At 42.4% G+C, this 24,750-nt stretch overlaps 1 protein-coding gene across 1 annotated transcript in view; it reads right to left on the reverse strand.

The window, feature by feature from the left end:
- Positions 1–24,750, reverse strand: part of FOXO3 (forkhead box O3) — a 144,952-nt gene that overhangs the window by 8,932 nt on the left and 111,270 nt on the right. The window contains exon 3 of the mRNA XM_006839947.1: positions 8,258–9,693. Coding sequence (XP_006840010.1) covers positions 8,293–9,693 — 1,401 coding nt within the window. The 3' untranslated portion in view covers positions 8,258–8,292. The remainder of the gene's footprint in view (positions 1–8,257; positions 9,694–24,750) is intronic.

Below are 24,750 nucleotides of genomic sequence, written 5' to 3' on the forward strand. Positions count from 1 at the left end.
TAACCATTTCCTTTTGGTACAATGACTCTGTGTATTCCTTCCATCTTTTCTTGATGCATTCGGCATCATTCAATAATTTGCCCAGCGAATCTTTCAATAACGAAAGTCGAGGGTTGAATTTTTTCTTCAGTTCCCCCAGCTTGAGAAATACTGACCGTGTTCTTCCCTTTTGGTTTTCTAACTCTAAATCAGGCTCTTTAGGAGGACATTTTCTGGAGAACAACAGCCATTTTCTCTGGGTTTTCAGCAAGTTTAAGAGTTGGAAGCGAACACAGGAGTACAACAAGCTAAAACTGTGTAACCTTAGCCAGTAATGGGAGAACCCACCTGCTCCTGGGAGGCTCCAGGCTAACTAAGCCAGTACCAGAAGCATATTATTATGTGGCAGTCTTTCTGCTAAGCAGGAAGCTCTAGGAGAGATGGCCTGACACTGGGAGGAGGAGGATTAGATTACCCGGCTCCCTCCAGCATCAGGAGGCTCTGAGGTAGTTAAGAAGGTTAGGGAGAAGCTTTCCTCCCAGCACCTGCTGTAGTTACTAGGCCACGTGGTTGTTTTAAGTGTCACGGAGTTGGTTCAGACTCATAGCAACCCTAGGTAGGGTTTCCAAGGAGCAGCTGGTGGGTTTGAACTGCTGACCTTGAGGTTAGCAGTCCAATGCTTATCCTACAGCACCACACTAGGACTCACTAGGTCAGTGGTTCAAACTCACCAGCCACTCCTCGGAAACTAGACAGAGATGCAGTCAGAACCGACTCAAAAGCACTTAACAACCACCACCAACTTTATGGAAGTAGTGTGTCACATCTTGCTCAGGCCATCCTTTAAAGATGTCAACGGGACACTTTGGGTTGGTTGGTCGGTTATGTTCTGTGGAGTCGGTTCCGACTCATAGAGACCCTGTACAGCGTTTCCGAAGTTGTAAATCTTTACGGGAACAGAAAGCCTCATCTTTCTCTTATGGAACCAGCTGGTAGTTTTGAACTACTTGCAGTTCACAGCCTGACTCATAACTACTACACTACCAGAGTTTTTAGGTGCCATCGAGTCGGCACCGAGTCATAGCGACCCTATGCATAGCAGAACGAAACAATGTCCGATCCTGGCTCAACCTCACTACTGTTGCCACACTTGAGTCCATCAATGATGTCACCTGGCCAATCCATCTCGCTGGGGGGTCTTCCTCTTTTTCTCTGACCCTCCATCTTAACAAGCATGATATCCTCCTCCAGTGACTATTCCCTCCTGACAATATGTCCAAAGTATGAGAGACGAAGTTTGGCCATCTTGGCCTCTAAGGAGCACTCTGGCAGCACGTCTTCCAAAACAGATCTATTGGTTCTTTTGTCACGCTACCAGACTACTACATAATAATTTCCTCACAGTTGTGGCAGGTTACCTTAGTTAGTGTGAAAAACAGCCCTCTCTTGATGGGCACCCTAAAACTGGCAGGCAGAACTTTCGATAACATAAACTCCAGAAATCAAAGGTTTCACACAACAGGCAATTACTATACTTTTTAAATGAAAAGACACCTCATTGATTCTAGTTTTTTGAAGAAAGTAGTCACTGCCAAGAGTGTAAGATTGGCTTGCCGACTTCCTGTATTTTGTATTACCAATTTAATTTACTCTAATCTCTTGAGCCATTTAAAATCACAATGAACATTAAATATCTTTAAATAAAGTTGCCATGGGTATTAGGCCTTATCAGAGCTAGCTAGTCCTTACAAGAGCTCTGTGAGGTAAAATTTAATTTTAACCCCATTTTACAGATAAGCAATCTGAAGCTTAGAGGGACAAGTGATTTGACTCCATGACATACTGCCATGACAATGGCAGCATTCTGCTACAGATCCCATAATTCCTCTGTCATGCCACACGGATGTTACGTAATTTGGAGTGGGCTGCATCCAGGGCTTTGTTTCATCCTCAGTGCTCCTCAGAGTAGAGCCCCAGGGGCAGTATGCTGAAGTGGGTGGCTAGTTGTGTCCAACATTGAAGAGCAAACTCTAGAAATCAAATGCCAACTGAAGCAAGTGGTCTAAGAGGCCTTTTTACAGATATCCGTGTCTGGATTCAGTCTGAACTCTACCCTTCTTAGTACGAAGTGCTTGAAAGAGGAGGACCTGTATTTTTAGCCTTTATATGGACATATATGGAAAAGAACATTTGATGATAGGACACTTGAAAGTAGATGGGTCCCAGTAAATCTGACATGTTAAGGGTGCCACACACCTATGCGTTCTATACTACTACAACCTTGCATGTAAGGTGGTCTTTATGACAACTGGTCACCACCAAGCTGTCACCACCTTCCCTACCAGGCTATGCATTCTTTGAAGGAGAAAGTATTTTATCCACGATTCCCCTTGTGTCGATGTGAGTCAGAACTGACTCGATGGCAACAACTAACATCCCTTGTGTTTAGCACATCACAGGTATTCAGTAAATTAATTCTGCTGAATGAATTTATGCTTTTCTGTAGCACTTCCTCCAGTGTAAGACTCATGCCTTTGCCAGGCAGTTTGATCCTCTGAGTGAGCTGAGAAATGTTTGATACATGAAAGGGCATATAAAAAACTCAACAACAAAAGGGTGAAGAATCCATGACCCTCACAGGGTCATACTCTTAGTTGCTGACCTCTTTTAGTGACACTCTAAGGCAAGATTTCTTAAAGAAAATTCCTTAGAACACTGGGCCTACCATTTCTTGAAGAAAAGCGAAATGGTTCAAAATGGCAAATAAACTCAGCCTATTCCTGTTGTTGTTAAGTGCTGTCAAGCTAGTTCTGACTCATGGCCACCCTGTATAGCAGCTGGTGAGTTTGAACCACCAACCTTGCAGTTCAAACCTATCTTATCCTACAGTGCCACACTAGGACTCTTATCCTACCCTAGAAGGTTCATAATGTATGTTAACTTTTAAGGCTCTGAAAAGTCATGCTGTAAATAACCCTAGTGGCACTCTGTTTAGTGCGGCATTTCCTAAGTTTTCTTGGCCATTTTCCACTTAATACCCAAGAATATCTTGAGGTTTTACTATTCTGTGAAACATTTTGACAAACATTGAACTGTGATGCTCTTAAATATCTTTATATTTAAGTGTCATTAATTTGCAAAGCCAATTTTTAATTCACTTTAGTTTTTGGAACTTTAAATGTCAAAATAATTTGGAAGATGGGAAAAACAAATGTTCTGAAACTAAAAGAATGGATGATATTTCTTGAAAAGCGGGAATCACCATCTTAAAATTGGGAACAAGAAACAAACACCCTTCCACCTGACTCAAGGCCAAGCATGCCCTCTGGTACACACTTGTGGTAAGGGAACAGAAGTGGATTCTGATAAGCCCCTTCTCCACCTCCGTAAGAAAGGTAAGCCTGTAAGATGCACAGGTGGTCTCAGCAATAAGACTCCACTTGTATAAAATGTTATTTATAAGCTGATGACTACTGCACACTACTGGCACTATAAAAAGAAGTGTTTAATGGTAGGTAGTTGAGTGTTTATAAGCACCTATAGTAATTCTGGTGATTTTCACCCCATTTACTTATGCTCCACATAAGCTCCATGGCCAAAAGAGACCTTCAAGAAAGACATTCATAAATGAGAGACTGAGAGAAGAGGTAGCCACTCAGTTCTCCCCGCGTAGCCTGGGCAGAGGGGCCCTGCAAATGATTTATAAACAGGGTCTGGGAAGAGCACACCAAGAATTGACATGATATAAAACGACTGCACTGCCTATATCTGGTGAGAAGCTTTGCCCCAACACTAATATTTAAAGATATAACAAATCACAGCCTTCAAAATGGCCTCCCATACTGGAGTCGTCTGTTTCCATGCCTGTATGGCACTATGTCTTTATGATACCATATCACCTATCACCTTATGAGGGTCACTTCACTGGCACAATGTCAGGTTTCAGATCTGAAATTATACATAGTTGTTGTTGTTGTTATGTGCCGTGGAGTCGGTTCCAACTCATAGTGACCCTGTACAGGGTTTCCGAGGCTGTAAATCTTTATGGGAGCAGAAAGCCTCATCTTTCTCCCATGGAACAGCAGGTAGTTTCGAACTGCTGACCTTGCGGTTGGTTCGCAGCCTGATTTGTAACCAGAGCTCCTTATACATAGTAGGGAACTTTATATTATTCTGCTCTCATCTGACAGATGAGGAACCAGAGATTCCAAAGGATTCATCAGTGACAACTCTGAAATCAGACATGTAGCCAGTAGTAGAAACAGGAAAAGCCTCTTCATCTGGGCTTTTCCTGTTTGTTGCTTTCCAATCCTTATCATAAAGTAGTTTAAACATAAAGCCAAAGACTCCCTAATAAGGTCTGCAAATTTGAAAAGATAAAGCTGAATGAAAGAGCTTGTGAATCTAGGCATCTTTAGACATAAAAACTTCAGCGAAGCTACTGCTGCTTTTCCTCAGGAGACACATGCCAAACTTAAACCTGTTGTTGCCTAGTCAATTCCAACCCACAAAGACTCTATAAGACAGAGCAGAACTTCCCTGTAGGGTTCTGAAGGCTGTCATCTTTATGGAAGCAGACACACTTGGCCACATCTTTCTCCTGCAGAGCAACTGGTGGTTTGAACCTCGACTTTTCAGTTAGCAGCCAAGCACTTAACCACTGTGCCACCTAGGGTCTTTTTTTTTTAAATGATTTTATTGTGAATTGAGTGAAAGTTTACAGGGCAGATCATCAGTTTTACAGTCAACAAATCATACACTACCTAGGGTCTTTATGAAACAATAACAACACACCACAACTGATTGCCACTGAGTCAGTTCTGACTCACAGTGACTCTATTACACAAACAATAACAAAAAACCCCACTGCCATTGAGTTGATTATGAGTCATAATGACCTTATATAGGGCTGTCCAAGACTGTAAGGAGCAGATAGCCTCATCTTTCTTCTGCGAAACAGCTGTTAGATTTGAACCACTGACTTTGTGGTTAGCAGCCTAACTCTTAATCTACTATGCCACCACGGATTCAATGGAGGCATGGCCTTGCAGCTGTCACACTAGCTAGCAGGCATCTTGGCTGCTGATTTACAAATATGTTCACCAACTTCGGTGGTAGTGGTTGTATGCTGTGGAGTCGGTTTCAATACACGGTGACCCTGTATAGGGTTTCCAAGGCTGTAAATCTTTACAGGAATAGAAAGCTTCATTGTTCTCCAGCAGAGTGGCTGGTAGTTTCAAACTGCTGATCTTGAGGTTAAAGGGCAATTTGTAACCCACTACACTACCAGGGCTCCTTGCACCAACTTTAAGACTGCCTAAAAGGTGACAGTGCCTTTCACACCAAGGCAGCTGGCACTCACCGAAAGTAATGTGATGTTTTTTTTCTTTTCCAGATTGACCCATAAGTCAAAGGATTTCACACATGACCTAAAATGAATGACCTGCTAAAAACACCCAGTTCTCCATGGAAGGATCTCCCCATAGTTCTCTAACAAGACTGTCAACTGGAAGGCTCCGATTTAGGGTCACAAGACTTCCAGTTAGCAAGCCAGAAGTTAGTTTGGAAAAATATGACAACTGGTTAAAAGAAAAAAAAACCAAAATACTCAATAAAACAAGCCACAGTCATTATAGAGCAACTCTGGGGTCTAAGATACTTACCATAGGTCTGTTTTATGGGTTTCAGAAAGCATATACTTTAGGCCATATGTACTCTTGACTGGTTTGGGGGAACATTCCAAGGTAAAATGGATATTCTAGACCTAGAAACCAGATTTCCTCAAAACGCCCCCATACATCTTAGAAATTTTCTTCTCTTGCTCTGTTGGCATACCTTACTTTTAGTGAAATTGGGTGACTTTTCATTTTTAATTGAAGAAATATCTTCTCAAAACAACCACTCCTAAAATGTTCTGAGGAAAAAGTGACTAAATAACCCTAAGGATCCACTGTTATTATTAAGTGCCATCGAGAAGGTCCTGACTACAGGAACCCTGCCATAGGGTTTCCAAGGAGTGGATTGGTGGGTTGGCACCATTGACCTTACATTTAGAAATCCAGTACTTATCCTACAGTGCCACAGCAGGAATTTATTAGGGCTTAATAATGAAAAACATTATCCCAAAAGTAGTTCTTTATTATTGTCAAAATAATAATTCATCAAATAAATAATTTACAAAACCTAAGTATTTAAATCTCCCTTAAGATTATTGCACAATCTTTTAGAATTATGGAGGTAGTTGGTGGTTATGTGACGGGGAGTCAGTTACGACTCATAGAGACTCTGTACAGGGTTTCCGAGGCTGTAAATCTTTACGGGAACAGAAAGCCTCATCTTTCTCCCGCGGAACAGCTGGTAGTTTCAAACTGCTGACCTTGAGGTTAGCAGCCTAATTCGTAACCACTGTGCTACCAGAACTAAAAAAAAATAAAAATAAATTGGTCTATTAGACTAAAAGAGAAGCCAGCACTTGAGATATCAGACAAATAACTGACAGTAGATTTTCTTATAAACTCATTCTTTCCCATGAACTTGAAAGTGGCCTCCTTAAAACTATACCAAAATGAAAACCCACTTGAAGCTATAGTCACATGCCTGTAATAAGGGAAGACAAACCATTTATTCTTTTAAAAACCAAATATCTAAATTTCTCAAGTTTTCAGTAGCCCTGGTATGACATGAAAGTATTATCATCATATTTAACTTGTATTATTGGGTCTTTTTAAGGAGCTCTGGTATTACAGTGGTTACGAGTTGGGCTACTAATCTCATGATCAGCAGTTCGAAACTACCAGTGGTTCTGAACAGTCGTTATGAGTCATAACAGACTCCACAGCACATAACCACCACCATGGGTCTTTTTACCATCTCAAGAGCTATTCAGTGACTGAAAACAGATATCTGAGTTCTATTAGGGACTGGGAAAGTTGAGAAGAATTAGCATTACAACCTTCTCAACACTCCCCTCTCTACAAAACCCTGGACTGGAGTGAGGATGCCACAGTAGATCCTTGTAATTCTTTCACTGTGGTTGTTGTTAAGTGCCGTTGAGTCTATTCTGACCCATTGCGACCCTGTATAGGGTTTCCAAGGAACAGATGGTGAGCTTGAACCACTGACCTTGCAGTTCAAATGACTTTGCAGTCTGACACATTAGCCCACTGCATCACACCAGAGGGCTAAACAAGTCTCAAGTTTTTTACTTTGAATTCCATTTCTCTTTTACACCATTTAGAGAAGGGTGAAAGGACCCTACAGGGATTTAAAAAAACAAAACAAAACAAACAAACAAAACGATGGCACAGAACCCAAACCCACCCATGCCATTGAGTTCATTCTGACTCACAGAGACCCTAAACAGAGTTCATCTTGTTCCTGTGGCATAGCTGGTGGTTAGCAGCCCAACACCTAGCTCGCAGGCCACCAGGGCTCCTTAGGGCACAGAGGGGAGGATACCTGGCAGGAACAAATCTCTTAAAAGAAAACCCCAATGTTTATCTTAGTTCTTAAGGAGAAAAGTCTCAGGGCCATCTTGAGAAAATTTGGAAGAACCGTTATGATTCTTTCAAGCTCTTCACGAAATATGGATTCTGAGCCCAGCTGTGTGACCTTGGGCCAAAGATGTAACCTCTCTGGGCTCCCTGTTTGTTCATATGTCAGGTCAGCATGTTTCCCGCATGATACTGTGCATACTTCAGCTCTCTGCAGTTTTACACAGGACTTTCACATACTTTAGATTCTTACAACAACCCTGTGAACTAAGATCTCTGACTGTGTGCAAGTGTGTTCTCTTTACTGGCAGAAATTTCCTGTGGGGAGGGGTACCTGGTAGCCCTATTTGCTTTGCACGGAAAACTTTGTAATGAACTAATTGGGAGTCATGTTACTGTGCACCACTGGGTTCTCATCTTCTCAATGTGGAAAAAGTGTGTTGTTGTTAAGTGCCATCAGGTCGGTTCCAACTCATAACAACCCTGTCAAGAATTTCCGAGGAGCAGCTGGTGAATTTGAACCCGACCTGCAGTTCAAACCGACCTTGCAGTCCAGTGCTTATTCTACAGCGTCACATCAGGACTCCAGCATACATTTTAAAATACTGTAAATACAGGGGTGGGTGGGTAGGAGCCTCAAAAGTTTGTGGAAAGTGGTATTAAAAGATAATGAAAAATTTCCATGACCTTTCTGAAAATAATGCCCACTCCTCAATCGCCACACACAATGCTCCCAACACCATCCCCACTCTGCTCTTATTATGCCATAGAGTTTGGGCACTGACCTGCTTTGCCCACTTCCCCTTTCCTCGGTGATCCTTCAGCCTGGCACCCAGCTCTGAGATGAGGCTTGCTTAGCACCAGTGAAGTTCCCCACGTTCAAACCAACAACATTCTGTGTGGAGATGAGGGAATCAAAGTTAAAATCCAACCCATCAGCATCCATGAGTTCACTACGGATAATGGACTCCATGTCACATTCCAAGCTCCCGTTGAACATGTCCAGGTCCAAATCGCTGGGGAATTTCTCATGGCCCATAACGGGAAGGTTTGCACTAGTGGAGTACAAGGAGGAGCCTGAGAGAGAGTCCGAGAGGGTTTGCATAGACTGGCTGACAGGAGACTGCTGCTGGTGTTTGGCTGACCCAAGGCTGCTGGAGTCACTCAAGCCCATGTGGCTGACAGAATTTGACAAGGCACGGCTGCCACCAAGAGCGCTCTGGGTTTGGTGCTGGTGGTGGAGCAAGTTCTGATTAACCAAACTCCCCTGGTTGGGCTGGGCGGCAAAGGACATCATTGGGTCACTTCGAAGCATCACATTCCGGCGCGAGTTCTGGGCAGACACAGCAGTGCTGGCCTGAGACATCAAGGGGTCCGACTGGGTCATCATGACATCGCTGTGGCTGAGTGAGTCCGAAGTGAGTAGATCCTGAAGTGTCTGGTTGCCATAGTGTGACATGGAAGAAAAAGTGGCTGGCTTGTTCTCTTGGATGGTTTGCATGGGAGACTGGCGCAGGGAATTCAGAGATGAAGGTCCAAACACCGTGCTGTTAAAGGAACTGGTTGGAGAACCCAGGCCAGAGCCCTTGGTGGTGTACGGAAAGCTGGAGCTCGGCTGCATGAGCCCCCCGTTGGGTGATGGCTGGGAAGACGGGAGCGTGATGTTGTCCAGCAGGTCGTCCATGAGGTTGTCAGCCAGGCCGTCATTCAGATTCATGGTGCCCGCCATGTCAGTCAGCCGTGGCAGCTCCACAGTGCACGGCTTGCTTACGGAGGGTGAAAGGCTGGCTGAACTGCTGTACAGCATGGGGGAGAGAGGAGCGTCATCATCCTGGACGTCATCCAGCTCTGTGCTTGCCAGGATGGGCGACAGGCGGCCACTGACCGTGCTGGCATTGGAATTGGTGCGTGAGCGGAAGTCCGTCCATGCATCTAGTTCATCACTGCTGCGTGAAGTGGGGCTCCCGGGCCACTTGGAGAGCTGGGAGGGGCTGTCATCTGCTGACTCTGGGGCTGTCTGCAGGGCTGCCTTCTTCTTGGCTGCACGGCCACGGCTCTTGGTGTACTTGTTGCTGTTGTCCATGGAGACTGCTCGCCGCCGGGGTGCCTTTCCGCTCTTGCCCCCATCAGGGTTGATGATCCACCAAGAACTCTTTCCGGTTCCCTCATTCTGGACCCGCATGAAGCGACTGTGCAGTGACAGGTTGTGTCGGATAGAGTTCTGTAGAAAAAGTAGAGAAAAGGTAGGATATCAGCCAGGATGGTCCAAAACTGAGCACCTAAATGATATGGTTAAACGAGACTTCTCAATTTATTAAAAACACCCTCAATTTCAAAGGTTTAAAAAAAGTAAAACGACAGCACCTACACAGCCCTTCTTGGCATTAAATGACAACAGATTAAGGGACAGGTTTCCTGTCTAAGAGATGGTTTCGTATCCAGGCGGTGCTGGGACCGCATGAGCTCATCACCATTGTTTTTATCTCTGTTTTCCCTAAATTCCTAGGTTTCGGTGCCCTTTCTGTAATTTTATTTCCTGTACTGATGTTTGTACTTGTAATTTATTACTATTCCAGCCCGTATCTTGCACTTTGCAACAAATCTCCATGAGTCTCTAAGGGTAATTAATCACCTGAGGGGCTATATTTGACTTTCCTATGGTTCCCTGTTCCAATAATACTGAGGCAGCCTCTACTCCTTTCAAACCACTTTTAAGAACTCAGAACTGGTGTGAATTTCTACCTAACCTTGTTATGTCATCATCACATCTTGCCACAATCTCACAACTTAGCGCATAATATCTGGCAGGCATAAGAAAAAACATGGTAAAGATGGATTCAGTCTTATCACAAGAAAAACACCAGACAAATTTCAACGAAGGAACATTCTACAAGATGCCTGTCCAGAACTCTTCAAAACTGTTCATGGTTTTTAAAAACTAAGAAGGTCTGAGGAACTACTGCAGCTAAGAGGAGTCTAAAGGAGGCATAATGATTAAGTGTAATGTGGGATCCTAGAATAGAAAAGGGGCATTAAGTAAAAATAAAGAAACTCTGGATAAAGTATGGACTTTATTTAGCTAATAGAAATACTGTATCAATATTGGTTCATTATCTGTGACAAATGCACCATGTCATAGCAGAAACTTGATATGGAGAATATACGTCTGCTACTCTGTCTGCAACTTATCTGTAAATCTAAAATAATCCTAAATGTTCATTTAAAATAAAAAGTTGCTCTCATTCAGTTGTCACTGAATTGCTTCTGTTCCTTTGTGACCTAGGTATGTTGTTGTTGTTGTTAAGTCTGTCGAGTCGGTTCCAACCCATAGAAACCCCATATAGGGTTTCTGAGGAGTGGCTGGTGGGTTTGAACTACTGACCTTACGTCCAGCACATCATTCTGCAGGGCCACACCAGGAATACCTTCAAACCACTAATGACTATGCCCAACCTACAGGAATTCTCCTACTGACATGTTAGATAAACCCAGTTGACAGGAATGACCCAGATTTGGGTCTATCTCTGCCACTGGTCACCATGTGGCCTTAAGGAAATCAACTTCATTATAGTCATAATGCCCAGACCATCCCTCCCTGACAGGGATGACAGACAATAACATATACCAATTCAGGCATTATTACGGCTACTATAGAGTCCATGGTGGAAAGGGCTCACAGCCTGCTGCTGGCTCATCCTAATTTTAAAAATGCCTCATATGCACTAAGAGAGGAGTTGATGGTATTCTCTACCTCTGAGATAGCACCTGCAGGCCAGGTGAGATTTTATTTGCAAGCTAAAGATAAAAGAGTATCGCCTGGTGCTGCATATTAAATATAAGCAATTTTAAAAGTTATCATTTTTTTTAATTGGCAATCACCAACTGTATTTATATAGAAGATACAAATACATGTGTTCTACCAGAATGTTTTTAAAACAGAAAGTCAGCAGGATTTTACTATAAGTAAATAACCCAAAATACTTAAAAAGTGTTTCCCATGCATGTTGCCAGGCAAGAAGGTACTGCAGCTGCAGTTCAGGCTGGGTAATGAGCATTAGCAACCAAGGGTCATCAGTCGGCATCCTGGCATTTCTACGACTGCAATAAAGACCTATTTGAGAGAAGAAAGCAGGCAACATGCTGAGTATCTGATGAAACAAATGTTGCCCAGGAGACTACATATTCTGTTTCCCTTTTACTCTTATGGTTTCTAAAAGAATAATGGCATCTCTATTAATGGTTCAGAAATTGCATTTCTTTAAAAAGTAAAAACACTTTCTCTCTGAAATAAGTATGAAGTATGCTCTTAAATGAAGAACAAAGATGTCAGCTTGAGGACTAAGGTGTGCCTGACCCAAGCCATGGTATTTTCAGTAATCTCATATGCATGCAAAAGCTGGAGAATGAATAAGGAAGAACATAGAAGAATTGATGCTTTTGAGTTACGGTGTTGGAGGAGAATATTGAAAGTGCCTTGGAGGCCAGGATGGCCAAACTTTGTCTCTCATACTTTGGACATATTGTCAGGAGAAGGATATCATGTTTGGTAAGGTGGAGGGTCACGGAAAAAGAGGAAGACCCCCAGCAAGATGGATTGGCAAAGTGGCAGCATCAGTGGGCTCAAGTGTGGCAACGATTGTGAGGTTGGCCTAGGATTGGGCAGTGTTTCATTCTGTTGTGCATAGGGTCATTATGAGTCGATACCGACTTGATGGCACCTAACAACAACAACAACAACAATGATCTTAAAACACACTCTGTAGGGTCCATTAAATAGGAATGTGTAAGGTAGCTCCATGATTGAATACTTAGGTGATTAATAACATGAAATAAAAATATAAACTTATGCTTCTTGGTAAAACGTAGGGAGGTCCTTACATTGGGGGGAACGTGGGCACGATACCACTAGCTCCAACCCCCCACATCCCACCTTTGCTTTGCATTCTGGAAAGTTCACAATCAGACCCGGAATTAACAAAACACAACCCAGCCACACGTATTTATGTATGCTCCCACTTTAAAAAACATTTAGGAAGCTATGAGTTGGAACCAACTTGACGGTATTTAACAATAACAACAAATCTATTATTTTAACTCTAAATCCAGTCATAGAGCCCTGGTATGGCGCTGCAGGTTAATGCGCTGGACTGCAAGGTCGGTTTGAACCATAATGTCAGTGGTCCAAGCTCATCAGCCACTCCTCGGAAACCCTATAAAGGGTTGCGATGAGTTGGAACTGACTCGACGGCACTTAACAAGAACAACAACAAACCCAGTAATGCATATGTATAATTTACTCAGTTGTAAACTACAGTTGATTAAAACTTGGATAGAGATGTTAAAGCTTCTGTGCAGGCATGTAGTAAATGGGTTAGAATACATACATCTATAGGACCCGAATTCCAGAATGGAGGACAGTGGAGACCGCCTACTAAACCAGGTCCCTAAAGACAAGGGTGAAGAAATAGGGCTTGCCTGATCATAGAGTTGCCAATTATTAAACCTAAGCTTTAGATTAACTGCCTCATAAAAGTCTTTAAAAGTTGGCATATCAGTGTCTTCATTTTGTACATAAAGGCTCAGGCTGAGACATGAAATAACTTATACAAATTCACACAGCTAGCTTATAAACTAGTCTATAGCAACAAACTGAAATTGGGTTTCCCGACTCTAACTCAATGCTTTCCACTACGCTTCACAGGTATGTCATCAAATTATTTAGAAGTAAACCATTTAAACTATGTGTGCTAACATTTAAAGAAAAACATTAAATAACATCAATAGGAATGTGAGATGACAGAGATTCAAAAGCAGTCTTATAACTCTGATTGTATTTTAAAAAGTAGTTAAGGGGAGTAATTTCATGAGTCTTTCCTAAAATAATTTTTAAATAGAATTTTTAAAAGAAAGCCTATCTTTCAGAAGAGCACACCTGAAACAAGTCAACTCATTTCAGAGCATATCTTGAGTCAGATGATCATCTCAGCATTACACATATCCTGTTAGCTAGCCTGAGAGTCAAGAGTCCTGGGGGGTGCTGTGGGATAAAGCACTAGACTGCAAGGTTGGTTTTATACACAAGGTTGGCAGTTCAAACGCACCAGCCACTCCTTGGAAACCCATATACGGTCACTATGATTCGGAACTGACTTGACAGCACTTAACAACCATCACACCACAATCATAGTAAAGCAGGAAAGGTATGTAAATGCCAGGGTCAAAAAACATCCATGTTGCAATGTTTTCCCACACCACCTAGATAACTAAGGTTAATGATATGATTTCTGGAGAGATGTACTAGTCAAAGTTTGTAAGACATCCCCCCCTTCCTCACCTCAATCTCAGAAGCAAAGAAGTACTAGTTATCTACGGACTGCTTATGATTTACAAATCATTAGGCTTTGTGAATTAGTTTTCAATATATTGTGCATACTTTAAGCTATAAAACTACCATTACAAATATTCTGTGTTTCCCCACTAGTGTATATATCATCTTCCGAATAGTCCAAATTCCTATGGTCTTACAGTAGTTTGGTACAACGTGTTGGTACTTATAGGCAGTTCAAGCTCATCAGCGGCTCCTTGGAAACCCTGTACATGGCCACTATGGGTTGGAACTGACTCAGCAGCCCATAACAACAACAACAACAACAACAACAACAACAACAACAACAACAACGTTAACTGGCCAAAGAACTCAGGGTGTGCCTTCCTTTAGTTCATGGCAATAGGAAAGTATTACCAACCAGGGCTCCTATACCTAGAGACCAGGCATTCTGTCATCAAACGTACTTACTAAAGAGCCAAGATGCTACTAGGACTCCAAGGCAAAGCCATGTGGATTGCTCTGCTTATTTAAATCCACCGCTAAGAAATCAAGATTCTGATGACTTACATGAGCATAAACATTTGTGGGAAGAAATTTTAGCTTCCATAGCAAATAGACTACTTTTCTTCAAGCTTGAGCATCGGTAAGAATCCTCTTCATCTCCTTTTTATGTAAATCTCTTCTTTCACATAAGGAAGCCACTGGAGCCAGCCCTGAGCCAGGGCAGAAACCCATAATGTGTTAGTTAATTAGTAACAGAGATGGCAAGCCTGTGTCCTTTTTGGTTGTAGCTGTCGTTAGTGGTATAATCCTTCAGTAAGGCCTGTACATAGGTGCATGTGGAGGTGACATGCTGGACTACACACCTCACAGTCAGTCATGTGGACTGCACCGTGTGGGCCACAACTGAGAGGTCCTTTAGCTTGGTCCTCTTGGAAAAATGAGCATAAAGCTGACTCCCTATCAGAACCTGGTGTATTTTTCTCTTGCTATACTGAAGAGTTTTCTACTGCAAGATGCATTTATTGCTAATTTTAAAGTGTCCCTACATACTAGTTGTTGTTGTTAAGTGCCATCAAGTCAGTTCCGACTCATAGTGATCCTGTATAGGGTTTCCAAGGAAAGGCAGGTGACCTTGCAGTTCAAACTGATTTTGCAGCCCAGCGCATTTAACGCACAGCGCCACACCGGGAGCGTCAAAAAAGTTCATGGAAAATTGGAATTAAAAGGTGGAATTTTTCAATGAACTTTTTGAAGGCCTCTTGTATATGCCAAATAGTTTTGAAGAAAGATCTCAAACAAATTAGATGCCAGCAAGAAACTGCCTCAAATGCGAAAGAATTCGACCAATAATATGACCAACCAGATAATTCACACATGCAATTTACAGTGGCCAACAGAGGAAGGCGGTGTGACGCAGAAAGAAAAGAGCACAGACTTTGATGCCAGTCAGATTTGGGTTGGAATGTTGGCTCTGGCGACCCCTTTGGAAAACAGGGATAAGAAGTATCCTCTAGGATCTTTGGGAAGATCAAATGAAATTATGCGTGTGAAGTACTCTCAGTACAGTGCCAAGTAAAGAAGAAGTTCTCAACAACTGTTAGATCCCACATACGGAAGCAGTGACATCACAAATGTTCACTTACTCCTTTTCCAAGTATCATATACTTTATAGGTCAAAAGGTGAGAGGGTGGTTCCTTCCAGGAAAATATCGCAGATATTAAAAAGAATTTCAGCGGTGCCAGTCAGCAGTAACTGGTAATTTTTTAACTGTTGCTACTGCTTCAGCTCCTTCCAAACCATGTTTACCTTGTGGAGACTGTCCACTAACCCAGACACCAGCTGCATGTGCTTCCCCTGGAACACAGAGAGGTTTTTGTCTGCAAGCAACATGTGGTATCAATTTATCTTTCTCAGCAACGGCAACAAGGAATCCACTCACTTTAAAAATAAAAAGGGAGTTGTGTAATTTAACTCTTAAAAGTCCTTGCCTTTAAAAAACACAAAAACAACCCTGACTCTTTTATTACCCCTCCCCTCCCCCTTGCTATCTCAAGAGCAGAAAATGAGTTATGGTTGTCAACTTCCAGGCCTACTGCTACTTCCCACCAGGCAGACTGCAGAAGTTTTCCTGGTCCTGCCTCACCAGGGATTCCAGTGGAGGGATGATCTGCAAAGGACTACCTTAAAATAGTAGCTTCACTTGTGGGCACTGGCCATTCTGAATCAGACTGCCAGATGACTAGATTCTAATACAGGCACTTGCTGAACTTCATACGATAAAGGTCACGTGGAAAGCCCAATGGAGACCGTGAGTCATCGACTCACACCACAGCAGAGCAATGCAAAGACACAGCCTCAGGAGCAGGCAGTGGAAGCTGCCTTTGATTTATAATGATAGGCTCTTTCCAGGGCAGCTCTTTAGACTAGGCCCTTGATTTCTCTACAGTAGTTGTTCTTAACCCTGGCTGTGCATTAGAATCACCCAGGGAGACTTGAAGGCACACCCACTCCATGAAATTCTGATTCAGTTTGCATGGGATAAAGGTTTGGGCATGCAGATGATTCCAATGTGCAGTCAGGGCCCATATCCACTGACTGAGGATCTGATTCCAATCTAATGATGCCTCATCTTCCCAGATCTGGTGATACAGCACCGTGATGTCCTTTAAAATCCAAGTTTCTACCACTTAGAAGATAAGAATGAGAACTGACAGCAGAGATTAGAACCATCATTAGATAGATGTGCAGAGAAAAGGGAGAGTTAGAGCATTGTGTCAGAAATCTGCTTTAAAAAAAAAAAAAGTGGTGATAGGGTCCACAGTGATCTTACACTGCCTGTGGACAGTCACGTCACCTCCTTCTGCTTGGTGGTGACACTTTTCCACCCAGCATGAATAGGTAAAGAAAAAAAGATGCTGCACAGACTTTCACAAAGATGGGCCAGCAGCTAATCCCTGTAATTTTCAGAATTACGCAATCTCACACAATCCTTTTAACAGACTACAGGCAGTATGTCAAAGAGGTAGACTGGGTAAAAGTAACCACTGGAAAAAAAAAAAAAATCACACCCCCACACCCCAATCCTGAGGTACTTTCAATGCTGAGAATACAGCAAAATACAAATTTACCCATGCGAGCTTTTCTGAGAGGCAAAGTGCATATTCAAATAGCTTCAAGAATATTAACAACAAGCACACACTCACTTCTCCACCATAACACTCAATGTAAAGGTCCCTGGGTGGGCACTGCAGAGCCACCATCTAAGAAATGGGAGGGATAGTCTTTCTTAAACATTGTCTTACCCTCTTCCATGAGGTTTTATCTACTTTGGGACTAACTTCTTGTCCAAAAAGACGTACAGAAAGTATGATGTTGTTGTTGTTAAGTGCCATCGAGTCGATTCCGACCCATAGCAACCCTGTATGGGGTTTCCAAGGAAAGGCTGGTGAGCTTGAACTACTTCAAATGAGGAAAGGTTATTATTTCTATCTGTATAGTGTGCTAGCAGTAAAAGCCAAACAAGACTGTAAGACTGAAGATGTCAACTTTCACATAAAGAATTGCACAATCAAATCTGATCAGTAAAACAAGTCCCAGTCTAGTTCCCTCTTCATCTTGTCTAAAACTCTGAAAGTTTAAACCATTAAGGGACTTAAAAAAAAAAAAAGATGTTCTAAAAGTAAATATTTTCGGGAACTTGGCTGAAGGATTAAATTTCCAGTTAGAAACAAGATTTCCCGTTAAATTTGCTGACAATAATCCCCTACTCACAGATATCTTCGTTGCAAACTAACATTTGTTTTAAGTTTTCATGCAGTAAGCTAGTGACAGGCTCTGGTCCCTCCCTAGGACGAAAGAGAAAATGATAATCTGGTGATCAGAATAAGAAATTCACTTCCCAAGCAAACAAAATGAGACACATGAGGGTATCCTAGGGGAGAAAGGGCTGGGCAGACAATTTATCCTTACTCCAAATGAAAAAGAAATCCTAGATGGGAAGCAGGGTCTCTTAAAAGCACGAAAAAGATGGCAACCACTATATTACAGACGTTTTGTTGTGATTTCTAGTGTGGACTTCATTTCCTTTTTTTTCTCCCCCTTCATTTAACAATCTTCTTTTCAAACTCTTCCACAGCTGTTTCTGCTCTTGGAGGGCAAGAGGGAACATTCCATTCCTCACAGCCAAACCTGCACTTCCGGCACACAGAGAACCCTGGCAGCCTTGCAACCCCTACCCACACCCACTCACTGCAGCACCCACCCCTCCCCCAGCTCATTTACTTCCAACTTTACAGGCTCCTCCCCACAGACAGTTAAGGGCTTGTAGACAGGAATGATGGCCCCCAGAAAGCAGGTTAAAGTTGTAGTGTTTGGCCACTCCTGTTCTCTCCAAGCTTCTCCCCTGATGTTATTGAATCTGTTTTCCTTACCCACAGGGGCTGAGCAAACACATGCTACTTGAATCCCTTAAACCATATAACATGCATGCTGCAAAGGGTTAAAAGTCAGGAAGTTCTAGAATGCTCTTGAAACTAACTCTGCACCACAAGTAGAACAGAAAGTTTTATTAACAGGATTTTCATTCAGACTAAGAAAAATAAACAAGTAAGGTTTTCCAGTTAGAAAATTTATTGTGGGTGGAAATGGAGAGAAAAAAATAGGCATTGGATTGGAAATTACACTGGAATTCAGGAACACATCAGCATTTTAGTATCGTTTTCATGGCATTAGGAACGAGTTCATGTCAGGAAGCTCAGTAAAAAGTAATACAGGAGAAGACAGGGATGAATCTCGTTTTATAACCAGCAGCCTTAACCTCACAGTGAAAACACCTGCAGAACTCAGAGGTAAAGCTTAGTACTGGAATTCAATCCACTAATAAGATGTGGCAGTCTACTTCCATTAAAACTTATAGCCTTGGAAACTCTTTAGGATAGTTCTGTTTCATTCAGGAGCTCTGGTAGTGTAGTGGTTTTGTGTCGGCCTGCTAACCTCAAGGCCGCAGTTCCCCGGGAGAAAGACAGTTTTTTCTGCTCCCATAAAGAATTATAGCCTCGGAAACGCTATGCAGGGTTGCTATGAGTTGGAATTGACTCTATGGCACATAACCACCATTACTACCACCATCACTGTCTTATTACGAGCTAGGTTGCTAACCGCAAGGCCAGCAGTTCAAATCCACTAGGCTTCCCTTGGGAGAAAAGATGAAGCTTTTAGCTCCCATAAAGATTTACACAGTCTTGGAGACCCAACAGAGGTCACTATGAGTTGGAACTGACTCAGTGGTCACTATGAGTTGGAACTGACTTGACAGTAAGCGGCTTGGGTTTTTGGAATAAGGAACAGCAGAATAAAATCACTGAGAAACACAGTAGCGTCCTGGTGCCTGGATTACCACACCACAAAGGGGAGAACTGCAAGATGTACAAAAGGACAGGTATCACTCATGCCTTCCTCCCTGCCGTCCTTACTTCCATCCATCCATCCATCTGACTTCAGTCTGCCTTGTTTATAACTTGAGGAATAGTTATGTCTTATGAAATACATATAGAACTCTTTAAAATCAGGAAACACCTGGCATGGGTCCTGGAACATAGTAGGGACTCAAAATATATATGTGTAATCAGTTAGTTGGTGGAGTAGGAACAGGCGCTACAAAACAGACCTAAATTATACTTTAAATTCTGAAGTAGCATCTAGATTTTCTTAAGGTTGACAAGTCTCACTCTTGGGTATAAATTTCAATATACAACCCAATTTTCCAAAATATAATGATATAGTCTAAAGAGCAGGCTCCAGGTTCTCTATAATCAGCAGCAGGATGTTAAGAGGGGCAAAAGGGCAGTACGTGGGCTACTCAGTGAAGAGAGGCCTGGCAGATGAAGGGGTCTCAGGCCTGGCTAGGAGGCTGAAAGGCTCAAGTCCCCACTTGTTTGGATTTGCCAAGGTTCCTGCTGAGTACTTGGTAACACGATTGGCTGAGTCCTCAGAGGCACACTCAATACCACAGTTAACACACCCTGGTTCTAAGCCTACTCCAAGCAAGCACAGAGGTAAAAAAGGATATGCAAAAGAGTCTACAGTACCTGCAATCTGAAGGAAATGATAGATTGGTGTCTACCAGGGCAAACAGTCTGTGCTCATCACGTCTATATTTCCACAATAAGAGTGTCAGGAGGAAACCAAAATGCAGAAAGGTGAAGTGACTTGGCTAATAAGCAAGGGGGGCGGGCTAGAAAATCAAGCCTGAGGCGAACTCCAGAAGCAAAGCCCTCACCACTTCACTGTGTGCTTCGCTCTGAAATCACCACTCTCCCTGAGGAAAGAACACCATTAGCAAGTGACAAAGAATACAAAACTTTAAAAAACTACAACGTCTAGTATGTGACTGAATTAAATCTCCCGAAAAGATTCTGTGCATGGGTCTTGGGATTATGGAAAGGAGGAAAAAGGTGGACAATGACAAGTTAAGAAGCAAACCCTGTTAGAACCAGCTATGCCAATCAACAGATTTTTTAAGGCTAAGCTCCCTCTTTTCTTTTTCCTCAGACACCCCTTCAAAGGGCCTCTAGTGGCCTATCCTAAGTTGAAATCACCATGTTTAGGGAATGATCAAACATGATTATAGTCATACACTCTTAAGTATCTAGGCCTACCTTGGTGGCTTCTGTGCTCTGGGAGAATTAACCTGCGATTAAGTCAAGTCAGTATTACCTGGCTGTCCCTGGCAGGCCTCTCTAGGCCCATGCTACTGATCCTCAAGCCAGAGACATCAGGCAAACATCTGCTGTTGCCCTGGACCTTGCTATTATAAAGCTTAATCTGAAACAGGGACTCGGCTCCATACTATTTAAAACATGTAATTAGTTTATTATTGAGCTAGAAAAGATTAGCTTACTTTATGTGAATTTTAAAATATGATGCCTTTTGCCTGCCAACAAACAACATGGCCAGGATGCTTCTGTTTAACCTCAGTCAAAAACTCTGGTAGACAACTGCTTAAGGTTGCATATGCATGGTATTTTATTATTTGTCTGCTGGCAACCAAACCTGCAAAAACAGAAATCACCAACAATGCAAACACATTAAAGGGATGGATATGGAGGTGCTGAGTGGGTGAGTTCAACAGCTTTGAGAGTTTGACATCTGAAATCCAGGAAAACAGCTTTCCTGTTTTAGTTTACAATCCTTCCTTTACATGAAATTCACTGGCTTGAGAAGCATCACATACACAAACACAACTGCTTCTAAATCTTCAGAAGCTGTTCTAGTCTCCAAAAAACAGTTCTTTTTTTGTGTTATTTCAAGAGCAATCAATTTCGTTTTGGAGGAGTTACTTCTTTGAAGCATATGCCAATGTGTGGGCACAGTCACATAGCTACACACAGGCCACACCCTGACAAGACTGGGGATGGGGGGGGGGAGCACCTGAAGTACATTTTTCAGTTAAAAAGGAAAAAAGTTTGAAGCAGTATTGACAAAACAGAAAAAGGTACACGCATTTGGAAGCAGGCTATCTTCCAAGTGTCAGTGTCTATATTTTGAATAGTTTACATAAATCAAGAAATCACTGGTTAAAGCAGCAGAGGAAAAGTAAATGTCACGTAACAAAATACTTCATGTTGGCTACTGCAGACAAAGCAACCAATGGGCTTTTCCTTACGAGAAGCAAGAGTATGGCACAATCAAATCTGCTGAGTGAGTCAGATTTACAAGTGTCTCTTCTTCTTTTCTACATTCACTGAAGTTCTGTTAACCAGGAGCCTACGTGCTCTTTCTACCCTCCAACCTTCCCTCCTGACCCAGTACTCACAGTACCGATCTTGCACGATTTTCTCTTGTTTAAAACAACAGGATGCCAAAGTGACTGATGACCAAGCTAATGATACTGCTAAATGCTGAGTGAATCAACCACTCATTCCAGGGCACTCCTGGATGCCAATTACACACACAGATGAGCACGAGACACTTCCAAAGTCCACATCGAAGTATGAACTAAGGAACACCAAATCCCACCAGCTGTTTGGGTGTATTCTCAGCAGCTACTCTGTTTTTTGTTTTTGATTTTTTGAGAAGGGGGGTCATTACTGTAAATATATCATACTTTTCCCAATGTAATGTTAACAGGTGTACAACTTCTTGGCAGCAATTATAACAGTAATCAGCTGTGCAACTCTACTCTTAATACAATTTTTTCATCACTGTAACTGAAACTCTACTCTATAAGCAATAATCCCCCTTCCATCCCTGGTAATCACTAATAAATTTTGGTCTCTATACATTTGTCTGTTCTTATCTTTTTACATAAGTGAGTTTGGTTTGAAGATTCAGGATTATGGTTTCCTGGGATGTCCCAGTTAATTGGCCTAATAATGTATTTAGAGATTCTGTTCTACCTCTAGTTCACTGCATAATGTCTGGAGTCTTAAAAGCTTTGTAATGGCCACCCTACACACAACAATCAAGTCTCTAGTTGCCTGGAGCAATAGGGGAAGGGGAGTCATGAATAGGAGGAGGGAATGGAATGTGTGGTTAATTGTCTCCATGAGCATCTGCATCCTCTGCCATGAGACTAGAAACAGGATGGTGCCCAGCTACCATTATAAAATTTTATTAAAATCCTAATCAAAGGGGGTTTGATGTACAACAGAATTTCAAATTCCCATGGGATCCAAATTTCCTGGATCCATGGTGCCTGCATGACACCTCAAAACTATTTATATTGCCTTAAGAAAATCTTTTTTTAAAAAAAATAAGCAGGGAGTTGGCAAGATGGTGGACTAGGCAGAAAGGCTCTATAACAAAGATACGGAAAAGGAAAACTGAGCTTCAGATGAAGGGACAGACAGAGATGTGGATTGAATGCTTACTAGTAGAGATTGCTGAGTAGATGTGGCAAAAAAAAGGAGAGACTGTTGACCTGTGTCAGCCAACCAGACATGACATAGCCAGCTTGAGCTTTTTTGAGTAGCTTCAGAGACAAGAAAATATATTGGCATTGCAGAAACAAACCTGTGGCTCATGGAGATAAAGGTACAATTTGTTTCTTGTTCCCCATACTCCCCTGGTGACTAGAGGCGAGGCCAGTCCCCACCCAAGTACACCTCCAGGGAAGCTCTTGCTCTCCCAGCAATGGAGCTGCAGTGAGAGCTGTGGGTGGGACCCATTAAAGGAGGGAGGAGCTGTCCACACTGATCCCATGTGGGCAACCCCTGCTCCAGATCTGCAGAGTTGGTCCTGACCAGCCCTGAGAAGCAGCTGAACATACACATGGGGGAGGAGAAATAAAGAGACACCTAGAAAAGAAACTGCTTATCTGTGCCGGTGGCCAGGCCTGCTGCGATGTGGTCATCTTGAACTTTCATGGGCAACTTCGAGGGCAAGAGGGCAGTAGGTGGGTGCAGAGGCATGCTGCTTACTGGTGGACAGAAGGGGGCATTTTCCCCCTTTTTCTTTTCTTGTACACCATATTACCCAGGTGACTAGAGTTGTGGCCAGCTTCCATCCTCATACACTCCCAGGGAAGCTCCTGCTGTTCAGACTGTTAAAGTTGCATCAAAGTGTGTTGGGGAGCTAGCAGCACCAATCCCAGCCACTTGGAATCAGGTGTGGCCTATTCCAGACCTGCAGAGCCAGTTCTGGTCAGCCCTGGTCTAGAGGGAGCTCTCACTCTTGGCTCCTCTCTGGGATGGAAATACCCTGATAACCCAGCTGCTTTGGGGTCTGCATGAACTACTTCTGGATTGAGTGCCCAGAACAGACAACACCTAGCCCCACAAGGTACTCCATCTAGGGTTGAGTGTTACCATCTCATGTGAAGTCTGTGGTTGGCGGGAGACTCTCCTCTCTAGGTCTGGCGCCTGCCCTATTTCCTCCCTACCCCCTCTTTTCATTATGTTTGCTTCTTTATTCTTTCTCCCTTGCCCTTCTCTCTCTTGCATTCTATCCTTTCTATCACTTTTTTTTTTCTCTCTCTCTCTTCTCTTTCTCAAGTGCTGCAACTTCTTTCTTTGTTGCTTCTTTTTTAAAATCCCACTTAACTTGTTATTGATTACTCTCTGGCCTCTTTCCCTTTTACTCATTCCTTTCTCTAATTATATTTCAGTGCTTTTATTTTTCTCTTTTTATTATTTTATATCCTTTCTCCCTTTTCTCTCTCTGGTTATGAAATTTTTGTGCTAGCCGTTGCCTGTTTTTTCTTCTTTACTAGTTTCTTTTTTACATTGTTGTTTGCTAGTTTGTGTGTGTTCTCTCTTAAGAGAAAACAGAGACAGCAACTACAGTCACATAACCCAACCACAACCATACCCTCTACAACCCCCAACCTTTGGCCAAGAGCCAATATCAGCTGCTATACACTGTCTAAACGACAGCATCAGTCAAATCCACCTTAACTTGAATCGCACAGACAGAAAACAGTGCATAAGCTCATCTCCTGATCACATCTACTAGGAGGAAGCTGGCAAGTGCCTACAAATACATCAACATATACCCATCAACTTAATACAAACACAACATCATCACAATGTCTTGAAACCAGAAGACATTTTTTGTTCACATTAAGAAAGTAAACAGAGTGGCTCAAACAAGCAAAGAAGAGGCAGGGCTAGAAAACATTTTTGAGGAAAAACAGGCATTAGAACGTCCTGAAAAAGTATGAAAGTGAATGATATTTGGTTACATCCTAAGGATTGACAGGAAGGTAGAGAAAGAGGGAAGAATGCAGGAAAGCACTACAGCAACAAGCAAACAAAACAGATAAAGGATTGGAGACAATACAAAACCTGAAAATAGAAATCTAGAAGGGTAATACTAAGATTTCAAAAATGGCAATACACTGAAAGGGTAAAGAAGTACATTTGAATCAATAAAAACTCTAGTGAGCCTGAAGATAAATCTCTTATTACTAGTAAGCTAGAAGAATAATCAGAAAATAAATGAAAACA

The sequence above is a fragment of the Chrysochloris asiatica genome, unplaced genomic scaffold (genome assembly GCF_000296735.1).
Source record: "Chrysochloris asiatica unplaced genomic scaffold, ChrAsi1.0 scaffold00027, whole genome shotgun sequence".
Classification (NCBI taxonomy): Eukaryota; Metazoa; Chordata; class Mammalia; order Afrosoricida; family Chrysochloridae; genus Chrysochloris; species Chrysochloris asiatica.